The sequence below is a fragment of the Ambystoma mexicanum genome, chromosome 10 (genome assembly GCF_040938575.1).
Source record: "Ambystoma mexicanum isolate Mex_15411 chromosome 10, UKY_AmexF1_1, whole genome shotgun sequence".
NCBI lineage: Eukaryota > Metazoa > Chordata > Amphibia > Caudata > Ambystomatidae > Ambystoma > Ambystoma mexicanum.
Window position 1 is genome coordinate 921,438,056 of NC_090932.1, and position 22,489 is coordinate 921,460,544.

The window sequence follows — 22,489 nt, forward strand, 5'->3', positions numbered from 1 at the left end:
GGACACCCTCCCATCATCCCCACTGAGGTTTAGACTAGCCACATTTGGGTCTAATGCGGGGCATTGATCGACCTGATATCACCAATTCTTTAAAGTCGAATTGGCTTACACTGGACGCATACCTTTAGAGTATATTTGCATAGAGCATGCACCGATGCAAATATACTCCATTAGACCCCCTGGGGATGTGCAGAGGTCCCCACCAGCAGCTTATCCCTGACAGTGGACACTCAGCATCGCTGTGTTGAGCTTCCTATGATGTGACATTGACCTTAACAATGGTTACCACCAAGCAGTGTTAACGCCGGACAGCAATTCATGTTATCACTAGGCAGATGTTTCTGCCCTTTGATGTACAAGGATAGTTACTCAAAAAATGGCAAATGCCTAAATTTTTTTAATTAGCCAAATTGATGAGCCAATTCTCCCAAATTGAGGAGTTTTGTGCATTTAAGGCATAGCTATATAATCCGTGCCTGTACGCACAAACAAATACGAAATGTATTTTTTTGGACACTTTCGACTAGAGGTCTGAGTCCTGCGACTGCCATGATCCCTCACTATTGAACATGTTGGCTAAGACTTATAGGAGTTGTAGTCCAAAACATCTGGAGAGACAAAGGTTGCAGACCTCTGCCACAATGTTGTGAAGTCTTATTTGTAAGGCAAATGATCTTGTACTGAGGAACTAAGGCAGGTGCTTTCTATCTTTCCTTCAGATGCTTGGAGCTCCAGCCGCACAACCTGAAAGCCCTGATGTCCTTGGCTGTAAGCTACACGAATACGGGTCAGCAGCAGGAAGCATACGACGCGCTGAAAAACTGGATAAAGCAAAACCCAAGATACAAATATCTAATGAAGAGCAAATCCAGGTCGCCGGCACTGACCAGGAAAATGTCCAAATCTTTAGTCGCCAGGTACATCAGACGCAATTGGGTCTTGAAAGGGAGATGCCTACAATGTATTCACACTGACCGTCTTTGTCTATAAAGCACACTAAATGGAGACATCAGAAAACGGGGGAAAAAGAAGTCTTTGGTTAGATCCCCCACCTCCCTCTTCTAAAATGGATTAGAGCGCATGTTCAAATGAAAACAATGTAATATTGCAAGACAGTATGATGGTATTTGGTCTGCAAGATAAATGGCATACCTTACTGTAGATATTAAGAAGATATGCTTTTCTATGTTTATACTGAATATAAACAAAGCAGTTTTCTTGATAACACCCTAACAATGCTTCTTTACTAGCTTTGTTGAATTTGCTGCCAATATCGTGCCAGATAAAATTCTGATGTAACAAATGTTTACTAAGACATTCGACTTCATTCACAAAGGTTTGCACTGGAACAAATAAGGAGATACCTGTGAGTATATTTGATTTGCACTTGCGAATTCATAGTAGATTTGCAAAGGCTAAAAATTGAGAAAATCTGGAGATTCCTGGAGCATCTTTGCAAATAACATCCACAAAGGGCCTCATCACGAGTTGGGCGGTAGCCCTTAAAGGCGGCAGTAACGGTATTACCACCACATTTAAGGGCTGACCCTATAATGACAAGGGTGCTAAATGGACTGTTTTACCTCCAGCTTTTTTATGGAGGTGCAAATCCCATTTAACATCCCATTTTCAGCGCAATTACCACCGGTTCTATTAGTGCGCAGTATTTGTGCCAAAAATTCCCCATTGGGTCCAATGGACATGATGGGGATTTACTGTTAAGGCCCAACCCATGATACGGCGGTAATACCACCAGACCGGTTGTCGTTAACGCTATTACAGTTGGGCGGTATTACAGCCAGGATACGGCCCAACTAATGATCAAGCCCAAAGAGTGGCTCAAGAGCCTATCAGAGGTGCTCCAGGCATCTCTGGATTTGCTGCAGTTTTAGACTTTGTGGTTTAGGTTCAAGAAACAGGTTCAATCCACAGAGGCTGATGAGCATCTCCTGATTTTCTGCAGTGTAATTAGGCCCATTGAGTATAGATCATCAACAAATAAAACCGTTTTAATGTAACATCCATAGGGAACAGATTCTAATGTAAATAGGCACGTCTCAGACCAGAGCAGGCTGAATATGCTATATGATTCCTTAATCTTCATTTTACATTCTGGTCTTGAGCAGCAGATCAGAATGCAGTGCACTAATTCTGCGTTTATGCCACATCCAATTCAGGTTGTCCAATGGAACGATATCATAAAGGAAACGTGAAGCTGACAGACATGCTCCCACTGAAAAATGTTTATGCATTGTTGTGTATGGGGCAGAATGAACTGGCTTCAAAACACTTTGCCTCTAATGGCACACATTTTTGAGTCAGTGAAAGGGGAAAACGGTGTGGGTGGATCGCAGACTGGTTGAAAAAGCGTCCCTCTAGGGAGCGCTCCTGAATTACAAATGCTTTCAGCTTGTTTCCGACGAGGGACTTTGTGTTGGTGTTGCAGGAATGAAGACCCATGCAAGGGGCATTGTAGGTTTGCATAATTGAGTAAGGCCACCAAGATGTTTCCAGTCATGTTTTAGACCAAATTGTGGGCAGGTTCAAATGTCCTTCTAGAAAGCTTGTATACGAATTGACCATTTCACAATTGACCGAATTGACAATAGACCAAATTTAAAAGGTCAATTAGGATATATATGCGGCGGAGAACCCCCCGCAACCACTCACCGAATCCAAACCCCCCACAACCTCCCACCCAATCCCCTTATATTATTATAAACCAAAGCCAACCTACTATATATATATATATATAACAATTAAAATTTCAGTTTTACAGAAGGTCAATTAGGACCACTATAATTCAGTCAATTAGGTCAAAAGGTCAATTGTGATTGGTCAATTTGGGTAATACCTCTACAAATCCAGCCTCTTTTATACTTCCGTCTTTACTCAGCTAAAGCGTCCAAGTTGTCGAACGTTTTTGAGGTGCGAGTGCTAAAGTCTTGTCTTAGGGGCAAAGGGTAGCACACATTGAAGGATGTAGCCCTAGACGAATGTATGGTATTTCCCTACCCGACCTAGTGCAACCTTTGTCTCTCCAGATGTTTGGCACTGCAATTCCCATGAGCCCTAACCGGCATAATCATGAGGCAGGGTCATGGGAGTGAACTCCGAAACACCTGGAGAGCCGCAGGTTGCAGACCTCTGACTACATTTTGAATTCACCTTCAGATGTTGTGGGTAACCTGTGCAATGCTCACTACAGAAGTTTAGTTTTGCTCTACATGTGCCCTTTGGAGAGATCCTGTTGGAAATAGCATAACCATGGGTTCAATTGATATAATTCTGTTGAAATGGACTGTGTATTTGTCAAAAGGCCACCCACAACCTATTAAATGTCTGAAAACTCCTTGCCCTATTTTAAGGCTAAACTGCTTTGCAGAGCCGTACATTACCGAAAGCTAAGGACGAAATCATTGCAGAACAGGAGGACACGTTTCTCACAGTCAAAATGCATGATCCGCGCATGTACCTAGTGCAGGCAATTGTGTTACAAAATGTGCACAACCATAGATGTGTCAAGGGTTGCATTGATGCTAAAAAAGTTGAACCCTCGTGAGATTGTCAAGACCACACATGGCAGGGCCCTTTAAGTATCCAAAGAAGAAAGCTGTCCAGAGGGAAGCGACACATTACATATCAATGAAAATGCAAAGCATGGAACCGCACAAACATCCGCAAGCTCCACCTGGACCCTCTCCAAAGCAGGGCAGAGGAAGGGACGCATACATCATTTGGGTGAAGAGAGGAGGTCATGTTCCAGTGTCAAAACAGGGTCACCATTCTAAGCGGAAATGTGCCGTCATCTTCATTGTGCATATACATTACATAATGTGATGACATTCTGAAACTTTGCATTTATTTTTGTTGAGTCATATCGCGAAGAGAGAAAGGTACAGGGGTGTACTGGGAACCAAAAGAGGCCCTGGACATGATTACTGGGAACCAAAAGAGGCCCTGGAAATGATTACTGGGAACCAAAAGAGGTGCTGGAAATGATTCCTGGGAACCAAAAGAGGCCCTGAAAATGATTTCTGGGAACCAAAAGAGGCCCTGGAAATGATTACTGGGAACCAAAAGAGGCCCTGGAAATGATTACTGGGCACCAAAAGAGGCCCTGGAAATGATTACTGGGAACCAAAAGAGGCCCTGGGAACCAAAAGAGGCCCTGGAAATAATGTTCAAAGGGGCCCCATATTACACATATTCAGTAAGCCCAAGCCTTTTCCTATAAGAAAGTGTGGAAATACCACACAAAAGAGGCCCAGGGTGCAGAGGCCTATGGGGAACTCTCCAGAGTTCCCTGTGCCCGTCCACCCCTGGAAAGGCATATTACTGGAACTAGTTGGCATTAGCAGCAGGGCATGAGCTAAAATGGTGCACCTGCTTATTGGTCAATTCACCAACCTCAATGGCATCATCTGTCTACTATCTAGCCACTGAGATCTCTAAATCCTGCACCGCCTTCACAGCAGAAGCATTGAAGCCAATGGTGGCATGCTGCGCAACCCAAGAGGCTGTGTATATCTGACGGCCCCGGCATGGCATGTTATGTTAAGTTACACAGCATTGATAAGGCACCAGGTCTGCAACTTGATGACCGTCGAAGGATAATAGTGTAGTGTTGTGTGCAGTTTTGTGAGTTTGCTTACAGGAGAGGCTCCAAAGGAGGGCTGGATAGTGTGACCTTAACTCCCACCCCACAGCCTGATTCATGTTAGATAATACATTTCTGGCTGGGTAATCTGCCCCTGCACCTGTGTAGATACAAGGGTACGTGCCTGTGTGTTGTAGTTGGGACGGTAAATGCCTGGTTATCTGGCCTTTCAAGTGCCTGTGGTGCCTGTTCCCTAAACTCAAAACACAGGTCAAAATGGGCCTATCTTATCACCTGAGCTGGTCAGGAAGCGGATTAAGAAACGTCTGAGGGAAGGCTTAAAAGTACATGGGGACCAAATTGTCTAGTATCCCGATTTTCGCTCGAATTGCACGTCCATCAGCCAAATCTGCCTTGCCATGGAAGAAGGGAAGGGAACAAGAGAGAGGTAGTTGGAGCCAGCATGAGGAAAGACAGCTTGGAAAAAGCCACTCTGCTGGAGAAAAGATGTCTCTCAGAGCACGGAGGGAGAGGGGGGTAATAGACACGCACACACGCCGATGCATAGTAGACGCAGACAGGGGACATTGGGAAGGGCCTACAGTAGATGTGGGCTCATTCCTACTAGCCAGGGGACCTGGGTGTCAGTAGTGAAGGGAGAGGGAGAGACGAGGGATGATGGTCAGGTGTAGGAAACAACAGTGACCAGGGTAGACCAGGGTGAGAAATAAGGCACAAGAGGATGAAGGGAAGGTAAAGGCTTGAACTCCATACCTCACTAAAAGCAGCAACGAGGGCATGGGGAAGGGTCTTCAGATGCTCAGGTGAAGCTCTGGATGCCCTATAGATCCAGTGGGGGGCCAAGAAGGCCATTAGGACATGGAAATAAGAAGTGGGCTGGAAACAGGATGCCCATAGTGGTTCAAGGTAGAGCCCTGAACCTCAGGCCTGGCTCAATGACATGCAGTCAGTGCCCTCTCATTCTATTAGAGTGAAAGTAAACATGGAAGCTTGTCTGGAAAGTCTGGATCACCACAACTCTAACTCACTTGTGTAGGCAGACAACGCCAACTAGTATCATCAAGTCCTAGAATTGTGGTCTCCCAAAATGCGTCATTGAACAAGGTAAAACTAAGCTGACCATGTTCTATGACAACATCATGTGACCAGTTCAGCAGAATTCTGTGACTGGTTCAGCAGCATCCTGTGACCGGTTCAGAAGCAACCTGTGGCTGGTTCAGCAGCATCCTGTGACTGGTTCAGCAGCATCCTGTGACTGGTTCAGCAGCATCCTGTGACCAGTTCAGAAGCAACCTCTGACCGGTTCAGCAGCATCCTGTGACCAGTTCTGCAGCATTCTGTGACTGGTTCAGAAGCAACCTGTGGCCGGTTCAGCAGCATCCTGTGACCGGTTCAGCAGCATCCTGTGACCAGTTCAGAAGCAATCTCTGACCGGTTCAGCAGCATCCTGTCGCCGGTTCAGCAGCATCCTGTCGCCGGTTCAGCAACATCCTGTCGCCGGTTCAGCAGCATCCTGTGACCGGTTCAGCAGCATCATGTAACCAGTTCAGCAGAATCCTGTGACCGGTTCAGAGAGGAAAGTGAGAGAGAAACGTTGTTTTTTCAACAGCCAGGTTATATAGCACGGAGGGGTCTGCCGATCTTTCATCTGTGCTTGCTCTCGTTTGATAGCCCCACCTACCCAGTTCACCAGGAAAATCTTTTGAAACGCCAACCAAATGTTGTTAACAAGAATACAAAACGCCACTATGCCTTGTCCGCTCCCTCTCTGCCTTTATTCTGTATGTACATATTCTGTATATTGGTATATAACTGTAAAGCAATGTAACCAAAGCTGAACATTTTCTTGTTGCCTTTTGCGACCTGATACCCTCGCGTCTGGCGCGCATTATAAATAATAAAACAAACAAACAAACAAGAATACAAAATAAGTTCAGCGGCTCATAAACCAATCCGCAATGTGAAGTGGTAAAAAGCATGCATTTCTGGCTTCTCGCCCCAACATTGACTGCATACGTTCCTGCAGCTCTGAAAAGAGTATACAGCTGAAGAAGGCTTCTTAAAATGGGTGTCAGGCTTTCTTTTCATTTTGTTATGAAGCAGGGCCTGATTCCTTCCTCACCTGAGCGAGCTGAAGCCTAATAGGCCTTTGCTTTCATTGCTTAAAGCGAACATTCTTACCCTAAAAAACATATGTGCTTGCCATACAGCATTGACTGCCATTTTCTGCCAGTTAGCCTTAAAAAATCAAGCAGTAATAAAATAAGTTGCTGGCATTCGCTCCCCAGTTATTTTTGCCTATTTCTGGTGCATTCAAAATGATCTACTTAGAATGGCCCCAACACCTCACTGAAATACCTAGTCTCCATTGCCTTTTTAGCACCTCGTTATTCTCAGTGCGGTGAGCTCCCGACGGCTAGCCCGATCACTAACGGATCCAGGTGCACGGCTATTTGGGGGCATCATCCTCAGGATCTGCACCCGGTGGATGATATGATAGGTTATTCATTGCGCGCTCAATACCCAGAGGTTACTAAACGCAGACCTGGGGATCGAACAAGTGTTGCTGCGTGTCATCTTGCTTCCAAGGCGAGCACGTTGCCCCTGAGCTATCCTCCCATGTGAATGAAGGGATCTCCGCACTCAGGGAGACGGCCTCTTCCCTAGGCAAACCATAGGCCTGCACAGAGTCCTCATATTCCACCTGGCATGTGAGCACAGAGGCAAAATCAATGATAAACGCCGGCAACACGTTTCCCTGTCACACCTCCCACCCCAATCCACTAAAATTACCATTTTTGAGGCTCAATATTTACTGATGAACTATCATTTTAGTGGATTCTGCCCAGTGTGGAGTGGCACACAACATACAAATCACTAATATCTGTTGCTTTTGATCCCGGCAGAATCCCGGAAGTGCTGATGCTGTGTCCCTGCATGTGTGGGGTGTTGCAGGAACACTGCATGCTGACCCCCATATACCATGAGGAATTTGCGTCTGTGGGGGTCATATAAAATGGAAAGCTTTTTCTGCATGTTTTCCGTGAATCTGATACCCCAAGAATGAGGTTGGAATTGGTGTCATTTCATAAACATCATAGAGGTAGCATAATGTTGCATAACATTGCCCTACAATGACATCAGAGGAAGTGACATCACATGGTCAATGTTCCCCAAGATGGCCATCTCTTTGTTTTTTCAACCATCTGTATAGAAAACTGAAATCTACAAATTATTAGCCAGTTCAGTCTTGAAATTGCCAAATTCACTTGGGTTGAAAAGCATTCTAGAATGTTGGCTAGCTCCCTTTCTATCCTTAAATATGCTGGCTCATTCAATGTCACCTTCTTTGTTTGCGCACTTCTTGACCTCTCAGTCCTTTACCGTGACTACTCAGAGCAGAGTCCCCACCTCCACCCCCCAATCTACATGGAGCCTGTAATCATTCTCTAATGACAGAATCTGTACTTATTTCAGTGTGTCCCTGGAGGAGGTGAAGGACCTGTACTTGGAGGCGGCTCATCAGAATGGTGAGCTCATAGACCCAGATCTGCAGACCGGGCTTGGTGTCCTCTTCCATCTCAGCGGGGAATTTGATCGAGCAGTGGACGCCTTCAACGCTGCCTTAACGGTTCGACCTGAGGTAAACCCTTGCATCCGTCAGAATCCAATGTATCCTTGCTAGATCTGTCAGGCACTAATTATCTCTGCCACCAGTTCTGTCACACCCCTTTTCCAGAATATGCAAATTAATTGGAACATTTAATTTAACAACAGATCTGTAAATGGCATTCCTGTTAAGCATAGATGAATGGTGTGGATGCATATATTAATGGTCATGCTCACTTTATTGACTGTGATTGCCAATATATAAATTCACAATGTTTTTTTCCGTCATTGAATTCTCATCCTACCTTAATAGGAGTCTACTGACCAGTAAATGATAATGAGGCTTATTATAACTATAAAAAATATTATGGTTGTTTACAGTAATGAAATCATTTACAAATCTACTATGCTGGAGGCTGTATGAAGCTGCAAACCTGAGGCAGGAAGCTGAAATTTGAGAACACTTATTATTATTATTAGATCTCTCTGAACACTTAAACCCGGTGTTCAATCAAGGCTAAGGGCCTCATTATAAGAGTGCTCGTCTGGAAACAATGCTGGATATAATGCCGGCAACTCCGGCTGTGGCATTTTTTCCAGACTGTCACACTTCAAGATTGTTGATGGGGCCCATGGATCTCCCGGCAGGCCTGACCTGCTGGGAATTCAGGCACCTACCGGCAATTTAATGCCTGAACCGTCGGCACTGTAACTAACTGTGCTGGTGATTCAGGAAATCCCACCCCGTGGAGTCCTTTGGGATTGGAATGGGTAATGCCAGGATATCGGGCGGTGGAGATGGTAAGACAGTTTGCTGGTATTGCGCTGTAATTACTGCCAGGGTACCGGCAAACCTATAATGAGGGCCTAAGTGTCCTGCAATGCTTCTATGACCTGTTTTTCCCCACCTTGGATAAATCACAAGTTTTACACTGTGTCCCAGGTTAGCACAGTAAAGATGGATACTTTCTTTTTGAGACAGCGGCATACACAGGGTGGGGTCTGAGGGCGAGGCCTGCCCTCAGTTCCACAAGGCCCAACTTGCCAAATGAGATGCAGGAGAGGAAATGGCTGAGAATGGAGCAGCTCCTGATGTTCATGAGTTAAAGGGATACTGGTCACAGCATGTGCATAAACTAACACACGTAAATGGCTCAAACACAACCTCAAAGGGAATAACACGAGGAAAAGTAACCCAGAGAGCCCCATAAGCTCCAGGACTCTGTCTGTAGGCGGGTTTCCTCCATTAAGGAACATATTACGTAGCACAACTCCAGGGCAGTTTGCAGGGATCTCAAGTTGTGTCATGTCAGGTTTAAAGTGGTGTGAAGAAATAAACCAACCTTAGCTTGTGTGCTGACATCATATTGCTTTTCAGTGCACCCTGCTCTGCATTTACAATCTGTGAGCAGTCCAATCGTAGGTAGTTTGCGGTGATATCACGTTGTGTTGGGTATGGTTGCAAGTGGTGTGAAGTAATACACCAATTGCAACTTGTCCTGCATTTACAATCTTCGAGTAGTCTGACAATCGGTAGTTTGCAGAGATCACAAGCTGTGCCATGTTAGGTTTGAGCAATAAAGCAATCCTAGTGTTTATGCTTACATCCTATTCCCTTTCAGTACATGGAGTCCTTCATTTACAATCGATAAAGGAATCCATGATGGCACGCGCCACAAATGTCTGGACTTGTAGAGCATGAGTGAGAGCTTCTCTTAAGGATATTACTATGGCGCAGGCGTACGCATGCAGCAGTGATGTTAGGTGAGAAAAGTGGATAGTGTTTATTCCGCATACTAGATTTAGCAAGGTTTAGAATGATTATGGTATATATTGACTGCGGGCCTAACTTCGGGAAGCAACAGAGCGCTTTACAATCATATTCAGCAGTTCATTTGACTGTTCTGTGACAGCAGTAAAAACACATGCATATGTTCGAATTCTGTGAAGGCCATCTCTTTCCGCTTATGCAGTCAATGCATAGAATAGCATTTAGTTGCCTAATATTAACAAGATTTATATAAAATGCTGTAAACCTACTGGTACCTACTTTGATGCTGTGAACTTTACTCCTTTGCCTGCGACACGTCAACCTCGTAAGTGTGAATGTTGGAGTGATTTGCACTGCAGTTGGTGGACAGTGACTCCAAGCCCTACACACTCCTGTTAAAAATCTACCTTTTTCAAGACAACAAATTAAATCAGAAAGAAGCTCCCTTTCGTTTTGATAGGAGTTTGTTTGTTTCAATAAGGTTTAATAGTTACACATGTAAAATCAGTATGTTTTTGAAGACGTTTAAATCTGTTGTCACATCCCACAAAACATCCCTTGTTTGTTAAACAATGACTACGCATAGGTTCCATTATCGCAGAAGTTTGTCTGTTGTGCTTCATGAAAGTACAGTAGTAAACATATTACTTTGCATTCTGAGTCAATGGAAGGGGGCAGATGGTTGAATTGTGTCTTGCAGCTGTTCAGTTAAAGATATAGACGAACCTCTAATAAATGACTGGCATGGTTCACACATCAGCATGCTAAGCACGATGCCCTAGTGAAAAGAATATATATTCTGTAGCTGCACCGACTGCTTCACTGGACCCCACATGTACAATGAGCAGGTCCATCCTGTCAGAAACTGTTGCCTAGATCACTGGTTGGAAATGTTGGTTCGATGCATCTATAGAAAAAAAGCTGTTCAAAATCGAAGTGTGATTTTGCTTGGGCTTTTACTTTAGGCCCCAAATGGGATTCTGGCAGCTGATCTATGCCAAATGCCTTGTGTGGCGTTGCCCGGCAAAATCCATCTAGACTGATTTCTCATATAGAAGTATGAAGTATGTTAAAGGGCAATTGATGCAATAGAGCTCCTGACTGCATTGGGTCCGATGCGTGATGCCCACCCACTACTTCAGTGTCCAGCCATTATCTGGGCCTCTAGGTCTAGCTTGTAGACCTACTGCCCTGAAAACTACCCTTCCTCCTCATGCAGGAAAAGGTTAGCAGTGCTCCCGGAGCACAGAGCAGAAAATACACTGAGGCCCCCGACCATCCCACCTTCTGAAAAGAATAATATCCTTACAGATTGTCCCAATTCCCCAAATGATATCATGCGAACATTCAATCGAAAATACACCCCAGAAATCAATGACCAAAAAAGCATCATAATCCAAAACTTTAAGAAGACAAATCAGGGCCATATAGTATATATACATGTAAACAAACCCAATGCTTAAATTCCCGTTTCAGAGGAACAGCCTCTACTGCCATGCACACTCTTGAGAGCATGTGGCAGAAGAGGCACGGCATCCATCTTGTGGCTGTGGCATGCACAGCTGTCTTTAACAGCGATGGATCTAGAGGCTATGGTGCCATGCATGGCACCCGGGTTTAATGCCTTGCCTTAACCAAGACTAGCACAAGGTAGCTGGGTACGCTGTGCTGGGGAAATGACTTGGTCGCTTTTGTTAAGACAAGAACAATAAATCAGAGTGTTCATTTGCACAGCTGTCCATCACCAAACGTCTACAGCTGCTGTGTTCTGACCTTTTGTGCTTCTGAGGAAATGTGTTCTGCTTGCTACGGTTCAGTATTAAACCCACTGTGTCAGGTGAAAAGCACCTTTGGTGAAAGGATTGTTGATCCTAAAAATTCCAAACTCCAAAGAACCTTAGCGAATTTAGAATCAGATTAGATATTTCTGTGTCTGATACCCACATCTAATGAATTATTTTATGTTCACAACCCAAAGCAAAATAAAAATGCACAGCTGAGAGAAAAATAAAGCACCATATTGCTTCATACACGGTTATACGTGATAAAACCGCATCCCAAAAATCTCGAATTACAAAATTGAATAACCCACCATGTCGCAATTCAGAATGTGTTTGAGTGTCTCCCACATTCCCGTTAATGCATGTGGGTGCCACCCCTGCACCCGCCGAAAGCCCATAATGCTGAACTAGGGGAGCGTGAGACACCCCCGCTACACTCAGTTCGGCATTTTGGGTTTTGTTATTTTTACCTATGCCAAATGGCCGAAAACGCGTAGAGCATGAAACAAAGTACATGGATGATCTGAGAGGGGAATACATCGCGCCCACATCATTTTATGCAGTGATTTGAATATTGATTGCTGCACGAATGCAAGAGCAGAAGACTTACCATCGCATAAGAAACAACAAAGGAACAGAACAAAGAGGTGGATGAAAGAGATGAAATCCAGAGATCTTCAGATAGTAAACTGCACTGTGCTGGGAGATCTGGAAGGAGCCAAAACATGGTCCTCACATAATGCTAGTGCAACTCTGGACTACTTCTTCATGGACTCGGCAACATACGAATTAATAATGTCACTGAGAATAGTACCATCATCAAAGAGTGCTCATATCATACTATTTCTCAAATGTAGAGAAACAAATACTCAACAGCAAGGCACTAAAATCAAAAAAATATGGCACACAAAATGTTCACAAATAATGGTCTAAATCGTCTAAAATTGACTTCACAAATGATTCCTTTACTATCGAATGCCATAACTAAGTATCAGCTGTCAGCAGATTATGCCGTTGAATATGAGAGCTGCTTGTCGGCCTTTAGAGAGTCAAGATCGAAGACCGCGACGACCAAAGTGACCAGATTACATTATTATAATGTGGAGCTGGCACAAAAATCAAACAGAATCTGGCAAAAGATCTAAGAGCAATCAGGAGAAAGAAGACTCCTGAATCAATAGTGCAGAGAAAAGAACTAAAAAGAAACTATCGACACTGAGTAAGGTCGCACCAAGAAAATGTATACTAAAAAGACTCTGAGCAAAATGCTCATGGCACTTAACAACAAAAACTCTAACTTCTTTTGGTCACTAATAAACAACAAGCGAAGTCTGCAAGGTTCGGAACAAATAAAGCCGATCCGTGAAGCCCAATGGCTAGAGTACTTCAGTAACATCTACGAGCTGCCTAATGACTTTGAGAGCCATTTGAAATCAGAAGGGGAAGAAAAATCATGGAAAATTCCTTTTGAAAAACAGGAAATATTGGCCTTAATTAACAGAATTGTGGGCAGATATGTGTTTCTCCTTGTTCACGAAAATAAACAACAATATGCAGATTCCAGTAACAATAACAGTCTACAAGAGGGGAGACAGAAAAAAAAAACGGAAAACTATCGCCCCATATCACCAATAGATGTGCTGGGGAAACTTTATGCGGGCAGTCTACTCAAAAGACTAAAAGAGTGGCTGACTGAGAGTGGAAACATCGACATAAGGCAAGCTGGTTTCGTTCAAAGAGTGGACTGTGGTTTGAATCTGCTATTTATTAATCTACTCAAATCAAAAACAGTGTATGAGAATCAAAAGCTATATTTAGCCTGCAAAGATAGGGCAGCAGCTTTTGATAGAGTAGATCGTCAGATCCTATGGACAAAAATGAACGATGAAGGCTGCCATACAGGTCTTGTAGCAGTCATTATGGCACTTTACACCGGGATGAGTATGCAGGTCTGCCTAGACCCAACAGGACACCCTTGGTGAGCCCATAACTACAACCAAAGGCCTGAAGCAAGGATGCCCCTTGGCAACCATATTCAACAACATCTATATATTAGATATAGGAGACAATTTAGAGCCATTCAGAGCCTGCTCCCCAAGACTAGCTGGTAATCCCATTGGTCATCTGTTGCATGCAGAGGACCTCATTCTGCTAGATTCAACAGAAGTAGGATTGCAGAGAAAACTTAATGAATTGGAAAAATATGTAAACATCAACAAACACAAAATAAATGCTGAGAAATCAGAAATTCTCGTCATCAAAAATTCACAAGCAAAAGTGAAAAAAAGGTTCAAATGGTGTTTGGGAAAAAACCCTATACCAATAACAGAAAGCACCAAATATCTAGGAGCCATAATCAGTGCCGATTGGGGGGACAATCCATGGATCGAGCACTTACAATCAAAAATGGACCAGCTGATAGCCCAAGCTTTTCTATTGAAGAAGAAATTCTGTAAATTCACGGCGAAACCATTAGTGGAATTTTATAACACTAAAGTGACGCTGTCAATAACATCCGGCATAGGGACTTGATATTGCGTTTTAGACTTAACATCCTAGGCACAAAGAAAATTCTACTAAAATACAGGATGGTCAAAGATAGCATCTGTCGCCTATGCCATCAAGAAGAGGAAACATTGTGCCATCTAACTTTGTTCTGTAAAGAACTAAAGCCAGAAAGAATAAAGTTATTACATGATGTGTTAATCCTGACGTGTGGACTTGACTCCAACCTATTGTGGGAAGCCCTTTATGATGATCCAAATCAGAAGATAACCAGACTTTTGGGCAGTTTTTGGGAAATAATGCTAAAAAAACTTGAATCTACATAGGAAAGTGACAAAGGAAAAATGTGGCTAACATTATGCATTAAGGATTATAGTCATAGCCAAGCCCAGGCGCTAAGAGAAGTGAACATTTAAATAATTTACAAATGAATGAGGCTTGGCTGTGAATAGTAAGGCGGATAATTGTAAAGCAAAAGTTTGTATGTATTTACACTGTATGCTAAATTTTAAAAAAATGATTTAAAAATTATATTGACTGCAATCAAGGCCCCCACAAATGTCTATCTGCACATGAAATTTACAAATGGCCAGAAAACCTGAAAACTCTTTAATTGACTATAACTCATGGAAAATCATAAGGAAACTTAAAACAGAATTCTTTGAAGGCTAAATTATAAGCTAATTATACTGAACACAGAATGGATGCAAAGAATATTGCGGGAAGCTCTATCAAAGCAACGTCCGAAATTTGAACTTGATTACCAATTATGCGCATAATCCTTCAACTAGTTGGTTTTGGATCTTGCCACTCAAAAGCCTTCAAATTATTTTTGTGTTGAAAAGATTTTTATTATAGGAAATGGATATACATGGCAACTAATACATATCAGAGATATGTGAAATATATGACAAATATAAGGAGGAAGCATAAGCGAAAGGTTGATAACTGATATTTGATGCATATGACAATACAAAAAACAGACAAGGCAAAATGGGACAGAACATACACAAAAGGGAGGGGGTTGAGGGGGTACATAACAATCACGATAAATAATGCTTGTAGGGTATTAATGAGAATCAGCATTAGAGAGGAAATATAGAAAGGGTTGCCATTTCAAGTGATGTTTACAAAGTAGGTCAGGAGAAGAGGCTTTACAACTTTCTAGTCTGTGGATATTACAGATAGAGTTCCACCCGAAATTGTAATGAATATGACTTAGTTTTTTCCAATTAGTAGTGATGGTTTGGATTGCAACCATTAAACATAGATAAAACAAAAAGTCGGCATGTTTATTAGAGGGAGTATTATGCAAAAGAGAGCTGCCAAAAATAAGGAAGTCAAAACTGGTGAAAGTTGAAAATAGATTTGATGGTATTCCACACAGAGTTCCAGAATGGTTTCACATGTTGACATTCTACAAACATATGCTTGAAGGAGCCTTGGGAATGTAAACAGCTCCAGCAATTAAAAGCCAACAAATTCTGATTGACACCATGTGCACGGCGCACAGTCAGTCAGGCTGCTTGGAATGTGGGCCGTACTTACTGGTACAAGTCTAGTATTCTGAGTAGCTTGAGTGCTCTGCAGTTATCATCCCACACCCCAGTTAACCTGCCTGCACCCCGCACCACCAGCAGCTCCCCCAACCTTGCCACTGTCAACTTAAATGGAGCCCAACACGGTTTCCCTAAAGCAAACTGATGCTGAAAAACTGCAAACTGTGCTGCTCCTCTTAAGTGTCAGGCATATGGGTCAGGATAGGGAGACCCAAAGACCAATGGAAAGTGTTTCAAGTTTAAGTGAGAAAAATGTATCCTGTTATCTATGAATTCTGTCTTTTCCTCACCACCATGACAGAGGTTAACTTGCACGATGCAGTTAATTACCTAAGCACCTGATAGTTGGCGCTCGACATATTAGCCCTTTGAGTGCATTTCACCAAATGTCTGAGTTGTTACCAATGTCAAGTGAAAACAGGAGATGCTGAATGCATTCGTTTAAAATGGAACTTTGTTTCTAAAAGTGCAAAGAGGCCAGAACCTGTTAAAAATGTATTTATTTATTTAATTCATATACTTATAACCAATACGTTTTGTATGTACAATATCAAACAGACCAAGAAATTAAAAACATTACACATAAAAAAGGAACATCACATCATTATAAACACATGTTCAAATGGGTAAAGAATAACATAGCACATTTACAACATAAAAACAAGTGAGCTGCCATAATGCACACCTGAGAGCAATACAGTAAGTTCCCTTGATATAATCTAATTATAACAGTGCTTTTTACAGTACACCTTCACATAATTGCTTTAAAATCTGAACACATTTCTAATAAAACAAAGTAAAAAAATATATAAAATTTGTATCCTGTCCCTCCATAAAAAGATCACAACAATGTAAAGTATCATCACAATTGAATTGATAAAAATATATTCATGCTGAAATGAGAACACAGCCTGCATTAAAAGAAATACACTTCACATTGAGAAAAGTCAAAAAAATCATCCTGAAGTTATATAGGATGTTGTCAAATGATCTAAATGGCACTCCCATGCACTCCTCACTGTGCATCAAATGAAGGAAAGCAATCGTCATTAATTCAGAGTCATTTAATGTAATGGTTTATTTCTACAACAACTATCAGATTACTGTGCAAATCTTACAATAACATAGTGATTCTGTTGTGTTGCTTAAAATAACATTTGTTATTTGATTTAGCCTGATCGTGTGCTGCTGTTGAGTTGACCTGGGTTTCAAATCGAGCCAGATAGCCCTCCCACCTTTGAGAGTCTTCCAGGGGAGAATGTTAGAAAAACACTTTCAAATTCCAGGAATGTGAAATCTGTGGGCTTCACACACACGATTTACATCTAGGATGAACAGATGATCAGATGTACAAGCCAGCCTTAAAGCAAATGTATTAATTAACTGGGACCTATTGTCTCTGCTCCAACATATAAATCCACCATTTGCTTGGACTAGTTCCTAAATATCTTCCCTCTTGAGCTCTTCGCTCATCCTCCTCCAACTCCCTCAGGGTCAGTCACTTCTCTAAGCAACGAGCTGGTGGTAGGTCTCTTTCTTTGGCTGGGACCTCTCTCTGGAACGGCCTCCCTGAAACTTGAGGAGAACCATCTCCGGTTCTGGAAGCACCTCAAAACCTTCCTCTTTGCTTCTGCTTTCTCTCCTCCTCTACCCTGCTGAAACTCTGGCAGAAACGGTACTGGTAACCTGGCCACCCTCTGATCTCGGGCCCAGGTCCCCTCCCCCACCAGTCACACACCTGCACTGCCTCCCTGGCAACCCCTGCACTTGGGGACTGTTTTCTATATCCCTACAGTTCTCCCACCAGCACGTGACACCTCATAATGTCTGCACTTACCCTTGCACTTGCCACCGGCTGGCCCTTCTTCTCTTACTGTTCTTTATTCTTTTTACCCATGTATTGCACTGTCCCTTTCCCACCTCCCACTCCGCACTTTTCCTCTACCCCCTTCCCCTGCACTTTCGCAATCTGAATGACACTCAGCCTAGTAGGATCGTTGTCTCTGTCTTCCCTCTGTTCCCACTCCCTGCTGCGTCGTGCCTTGAAACACTTGTGTATAGGCGCGTTTATAAATGCCATATCATATATCATATCAAAACAATGGGGCACTTCAAAATGATCAATTATTAATCAAGACCTCACAAAGGTCTTTTTTTAACCCATGTGCTGACCATGAGACTCCAGGTTGAATGAAAGGGCAAGTCTAGGCATGTACATTCCCCTTAGTGTAAACAGCACTTGTTATTTACATTAACTCAAAAGCAAACATTATTCATAATTCTGGGATTACAAGACCTAGAAACATAATGCTTAGTGTGTTTGGAAGATCAGAAACGTCTTGATAATTTGACACCAAGTTCGAATTGTATAGCTGTAGCCAGAAATTGAGAAAAATTCATAACTTTATGAAGCAATATGCCAAATGTATGTTCCATATCCCACTGTGTGCACTGATTCCAACAATGTTGGTTTCATTGAGTTTGCATGTTGCTCCCCTAAATTATATTAGAAAAACTATTTAGCATGTGAAGTTTTTAGGAGTAGTTTTAGCCCCCACAATTTCTGATCACACTTCTAGAAATTATAATCATCCAGTGAAGACTGGAGCTGTGTATTTAACAGGCATATCTAACCATGTGGTAGGTCTGTGAAGGAACTTGACCAATCACATAGTGTGACATCATTATGACATGAATTTGAGCTTTATGGCCACTTTAGAAATAGTGTGAGCTAAGTGCAGAGGATTCTGACACTGCACGAAAGACCCCCACCTATTTCCATTGGATGAATTAAAGAAAGAGACCAACTTAAGGGGTGCGGAAGGGAACGTTCCTGCTCCAGACGATGATTCCTGTCCACAAGGAAACCTTCAGAAGTGAACTTGATGATGACTGACACTCCCTTGAGAACACAGGGCGGGTTCACTTGGATCAATCCCTCTAAAGACTAATCAAAAGTGTGTATGAGATGTTCCAAAAAGAAATTATATAGTGTCCCTATAACTATAATTCTGCTAAGTCCCCGAAAGGGGGTGGCTTGGGAAGGTATTATCAAAATACATTAAATGGGAAATAAACAGTACAATCTCTCTGCATGTATAGTCAAATGGGGTGTCAAGTCGAAGAAACTTAAAATACCTTTCTGAGTTGTGTGCGCAGTCATATAGCTAGCTCTTCTGTGCATTCGGTGCACTGCTCTTTAAAAATCATAATTTAATTAAATTGTACCAAAAGTGCTATAACAGAGAGAGCCAGCATTAGACCATGGTTCAGGCCCTCATATCATGGCCTAATTCATATTTTAAAACACACTTAACACCAGACCAGTCTCTAAGCATGGAAGCAGGATTTGAACCTGTATTGCTCTGCGTTGTCTTATTTCCAAGGCAAATGTGTTGCCTCTGAGCTATCCTCCCGGCTAATAATGTTGATCAGTTTGATAATGTATGATCTGTGAGGGCCATAGAAACTTAAAAAGAAATTTTGGGATGAAAGGAGAGAGTGTTTAATTGAGTCATTTATGATCCCAAAAAAAGATGTGACTGTAAATCCCATACAACCCTCTTTCTCAAAACTGCATGTACAGACTCTATTAGTGAGGGGAGAGGGAAGGGACACATATGCCTCTGTAATAGCATTCCAAAACCATTCTTCCAGGTTGGGCGGGGTAACTGCAAATCTGTGCCTTCTGAATCGATAACACAGCTTCCCAAAATCAAAACCTGCAGAATGATAACACAAGTTATTGTAAGCCTATTTAAACTGAACACACATGTTGGCAGTCTACAGCACTGTGCCGACATAGGAAATGGGAGACATGCAACCATTCACTGATTCTTTAAATAGCTGCTGTTATTAGAAAAAGAAAATGTCCTTGATTTATTTATGAATGTTATTTTTATGTGTAATTTGTAATTTGGAGCTGTTTTCGCGGAGTCCAAGATTTTGAGATTCTAACCGACAATCAGTAGAAGTGCAACTAATAATAATAATAATAATTTGATATTTATGTAGCGCTATTACCCAAAGCACTTTACATAGCACTTATTTACATACATTACATACAACTAAAATCTCCAGTTTAATTCAGAATGTGAGATATATAGAGAATTGATCATGGAACTTGATGCAGGTGTGTGAGAAATAGTATGAGATCGGGGTGTCCACTTAACAAGCAACCCAAATTTTAATATATTAATCAACACTATATCTCACACCACAAAGGTGTGAAAAATAATTTTTAAAAAGACATGAAAAATCAAATGTAAATTTCGCCCGCCAACATTTCAGCGCTGGTCTCAGATGGAGGCCCTTGTCGTGCTGATTTTGTCACTCTAATCAAAATTGAAAATGGACTCCATCTGAGAGAAGTGGGGTCGCACAAAGAAAGGAACATTTATTTTAGTTTTTTTTAGTCTAATCCAGCCTTAAGGATCTTCCAAAGCTTTTTCGGATTCAGCATTCAAAAGTGACAGTGATCATATAAATCAATCCAAGCACCCATCACAAACTAATATTGCAGCAGTCAAGAAGTACTCTTCATCATGACCTGTCATTCATTGTTGCAAAGACATTGGGCCTCATAATGAGTATGCCAGTCTGAGAAAAATGCCGGTAAAATGGCCGGTAACCAGTACTACCAGCTCCAGCATTTTTCCCTGACCAGCATACTCTGAGTCTGCCGGCAGGGGCAGTGAACTACCAGAAGGCCTGACCTGCCGTTAGTTCAGGCCGCTACCAGCGGAGAATTTACTGAATCACTGGCACCTTTAACAACGGTGGCAGTGATTCAGTGGTTCCCATTCCATGGAGTCCTCTGCGACTCCATGGAATGGAAACTTACCACCAATGCCGTCACCCATAATATCCTGGTAACACTGGGATATCAGGTGCTGATAACGGTAAGGCGAGTCTGCCGGTAACCCGCCGGTGCTGGCATTCTCATAATGAGGGCCATTGTTATTGCCCAGCATCAGTCTAAAAGCATTGGAGAAGGGGCATCATTTTACCTTTTCTTCCAAGGAAAAAAAAGTTAAGAAAATAAAACAATTTGAAGGGCACTTAGTAAAACAGACCTTGGCATTTTTGGGTACCACAAGATGAAAGGTAATGCCATCATATGGCTGACTAATTAGTTACTGCATGTAAGGTGTGTCATCACATGTGCAGTGCTGCTAGCATATTCTAAGGGCATCCTCAAATGTCCACATAATTCCATCAATTGGCTAAATCACTGGATATCAGGCATAGCCTTGCAGATGATACCATGATATGACAGGTGCAGCAAGATCCTCATAATTGCCGGTATGACAGGTATGTCTTTATTTGGTCAGTACAAGCTTGCAGTTGCTGCTATTGTCTCCCAAGTCCAACCTTAAAATGCCTGAATAATATCACCCTCAGCAAGTGTTAAATGATCTAGAGCCTCCTATGGAGAGGAGATGGCCCTTGCAGGTCCCCAGCTATATTCTGTCAATGTGTTAAGGACTTGCCATATGTCATTAAACAAACTATTGTTTTCTGTGTCAAAAGGCAGTCCCTTTTTGAAAAATGAAAAGATTGCTGACAGCCTATGAGTCCCTACCTTCTGCCTTGTGAGATGCCACATGTTCACTCATGTCCATTGAAATATAGGCACAAACATAAAAAAAATGTAAACAACAATTATTCACTTGTTTTCAGTTTCTGGTGGCGGCTCGTGCAGGCTCTACTTTCCTTTCAGGGAACCTGCCTGGTGCCATTGAGAAAACTCTGTGTTTTATTCCATCTAATGGGTCTAGGGAGGTTCCGTAGAAATGAAAAAATGCTGACTGCCCTACTGGAGGCTGCCTTCCCCTCAAAGATTTCCTCTGTAGTGGTAAGAGCTCAGAGTAACATGTGTTTTGAATTTGACTTCTCCGCAAAGCAAAAAGAAAAATTATAGCTTTGAAGCACATGAGCCAAATGTTTAAAAAAAACGTTAACACACGTTTGTAGACTTATTGAAACCCTCTTGCATGTCCAATGTGCTTCCCAAGCTGCTATTCATTGTGCTCTTCACGTGCAGACACACTTGGCACTCTTGGCCAATCAGAAGGAATGTGAGGGGAAACAAAAGACGCAACGTGAAGTAGAGTAACAAGACAAAAAGGGAGGTGCGGGGCAGTCTTGACAGGAGGGAAATCTGGGAACCTGGGGACAGGGCGCTCAATGAGGAAAGCGGCATGTGTTTAAGTAAATGTATTGCACTGAAATGAAAAATTCTCCATAAGAGAAATAATGGGCCAACGACAGAAGCTGGCCATGTCCTGGGTTGGTCATTCTGTGAGTTAGGAGCCGAAACTCCCTTGCTATGAGCGCATCTCACTGACGAAAAGTATGGACAAATTCACAATATTTGGTATTCAGTTTTTTTGTATTAACACATTCAGTTTGCATTCCTTTATATCATGAAGTGCTGGTGTGTTAGTAAAAAGTTAATTCCAAATCCAGGCAATTGTGTCCAAAAATGCCAACTGTATGGCCATAAGTTTCGCCCGCTGGGCTTTATCAAGGCAACTCACATGAATCACACGGTTTGCTGATTGTTGACATGAATTAAAATGTTCAAAACTGCTTGCATTAGGCTGTTCGTGTAGCAGCCTACAAGGTGAAAGAGAAGGGA

At 42.4% G+C, this 22,489-nt stretch overlaps 1 protein-coding gene across 1 annotated transcript in view; it reads left to right on the forward strand.

The window, feature by feature from the left end:
* Positions 1 to 22,489, forward strand: part of PEX5L (peroxisomal biogenesis factor 5 like) — a 1,467,323-nt gene that overhangs the window by 1,385,053 nt on the left and 59,781 nt on the right. The window contains exons 11-12 of the mRNA XM_069618674.1: positions 720 to 917; positions 8,099 to 8,264. Of these exons, the coding sequence (XP_069474775.1) occupies positions 720 to 917; positions 8,099 to 8,264 (364 nt within the window). The remainder of the gene's footprint in view (positions 1 to 719; positions 918 to 8,098; positions 8,265 to 22,489) is intronic.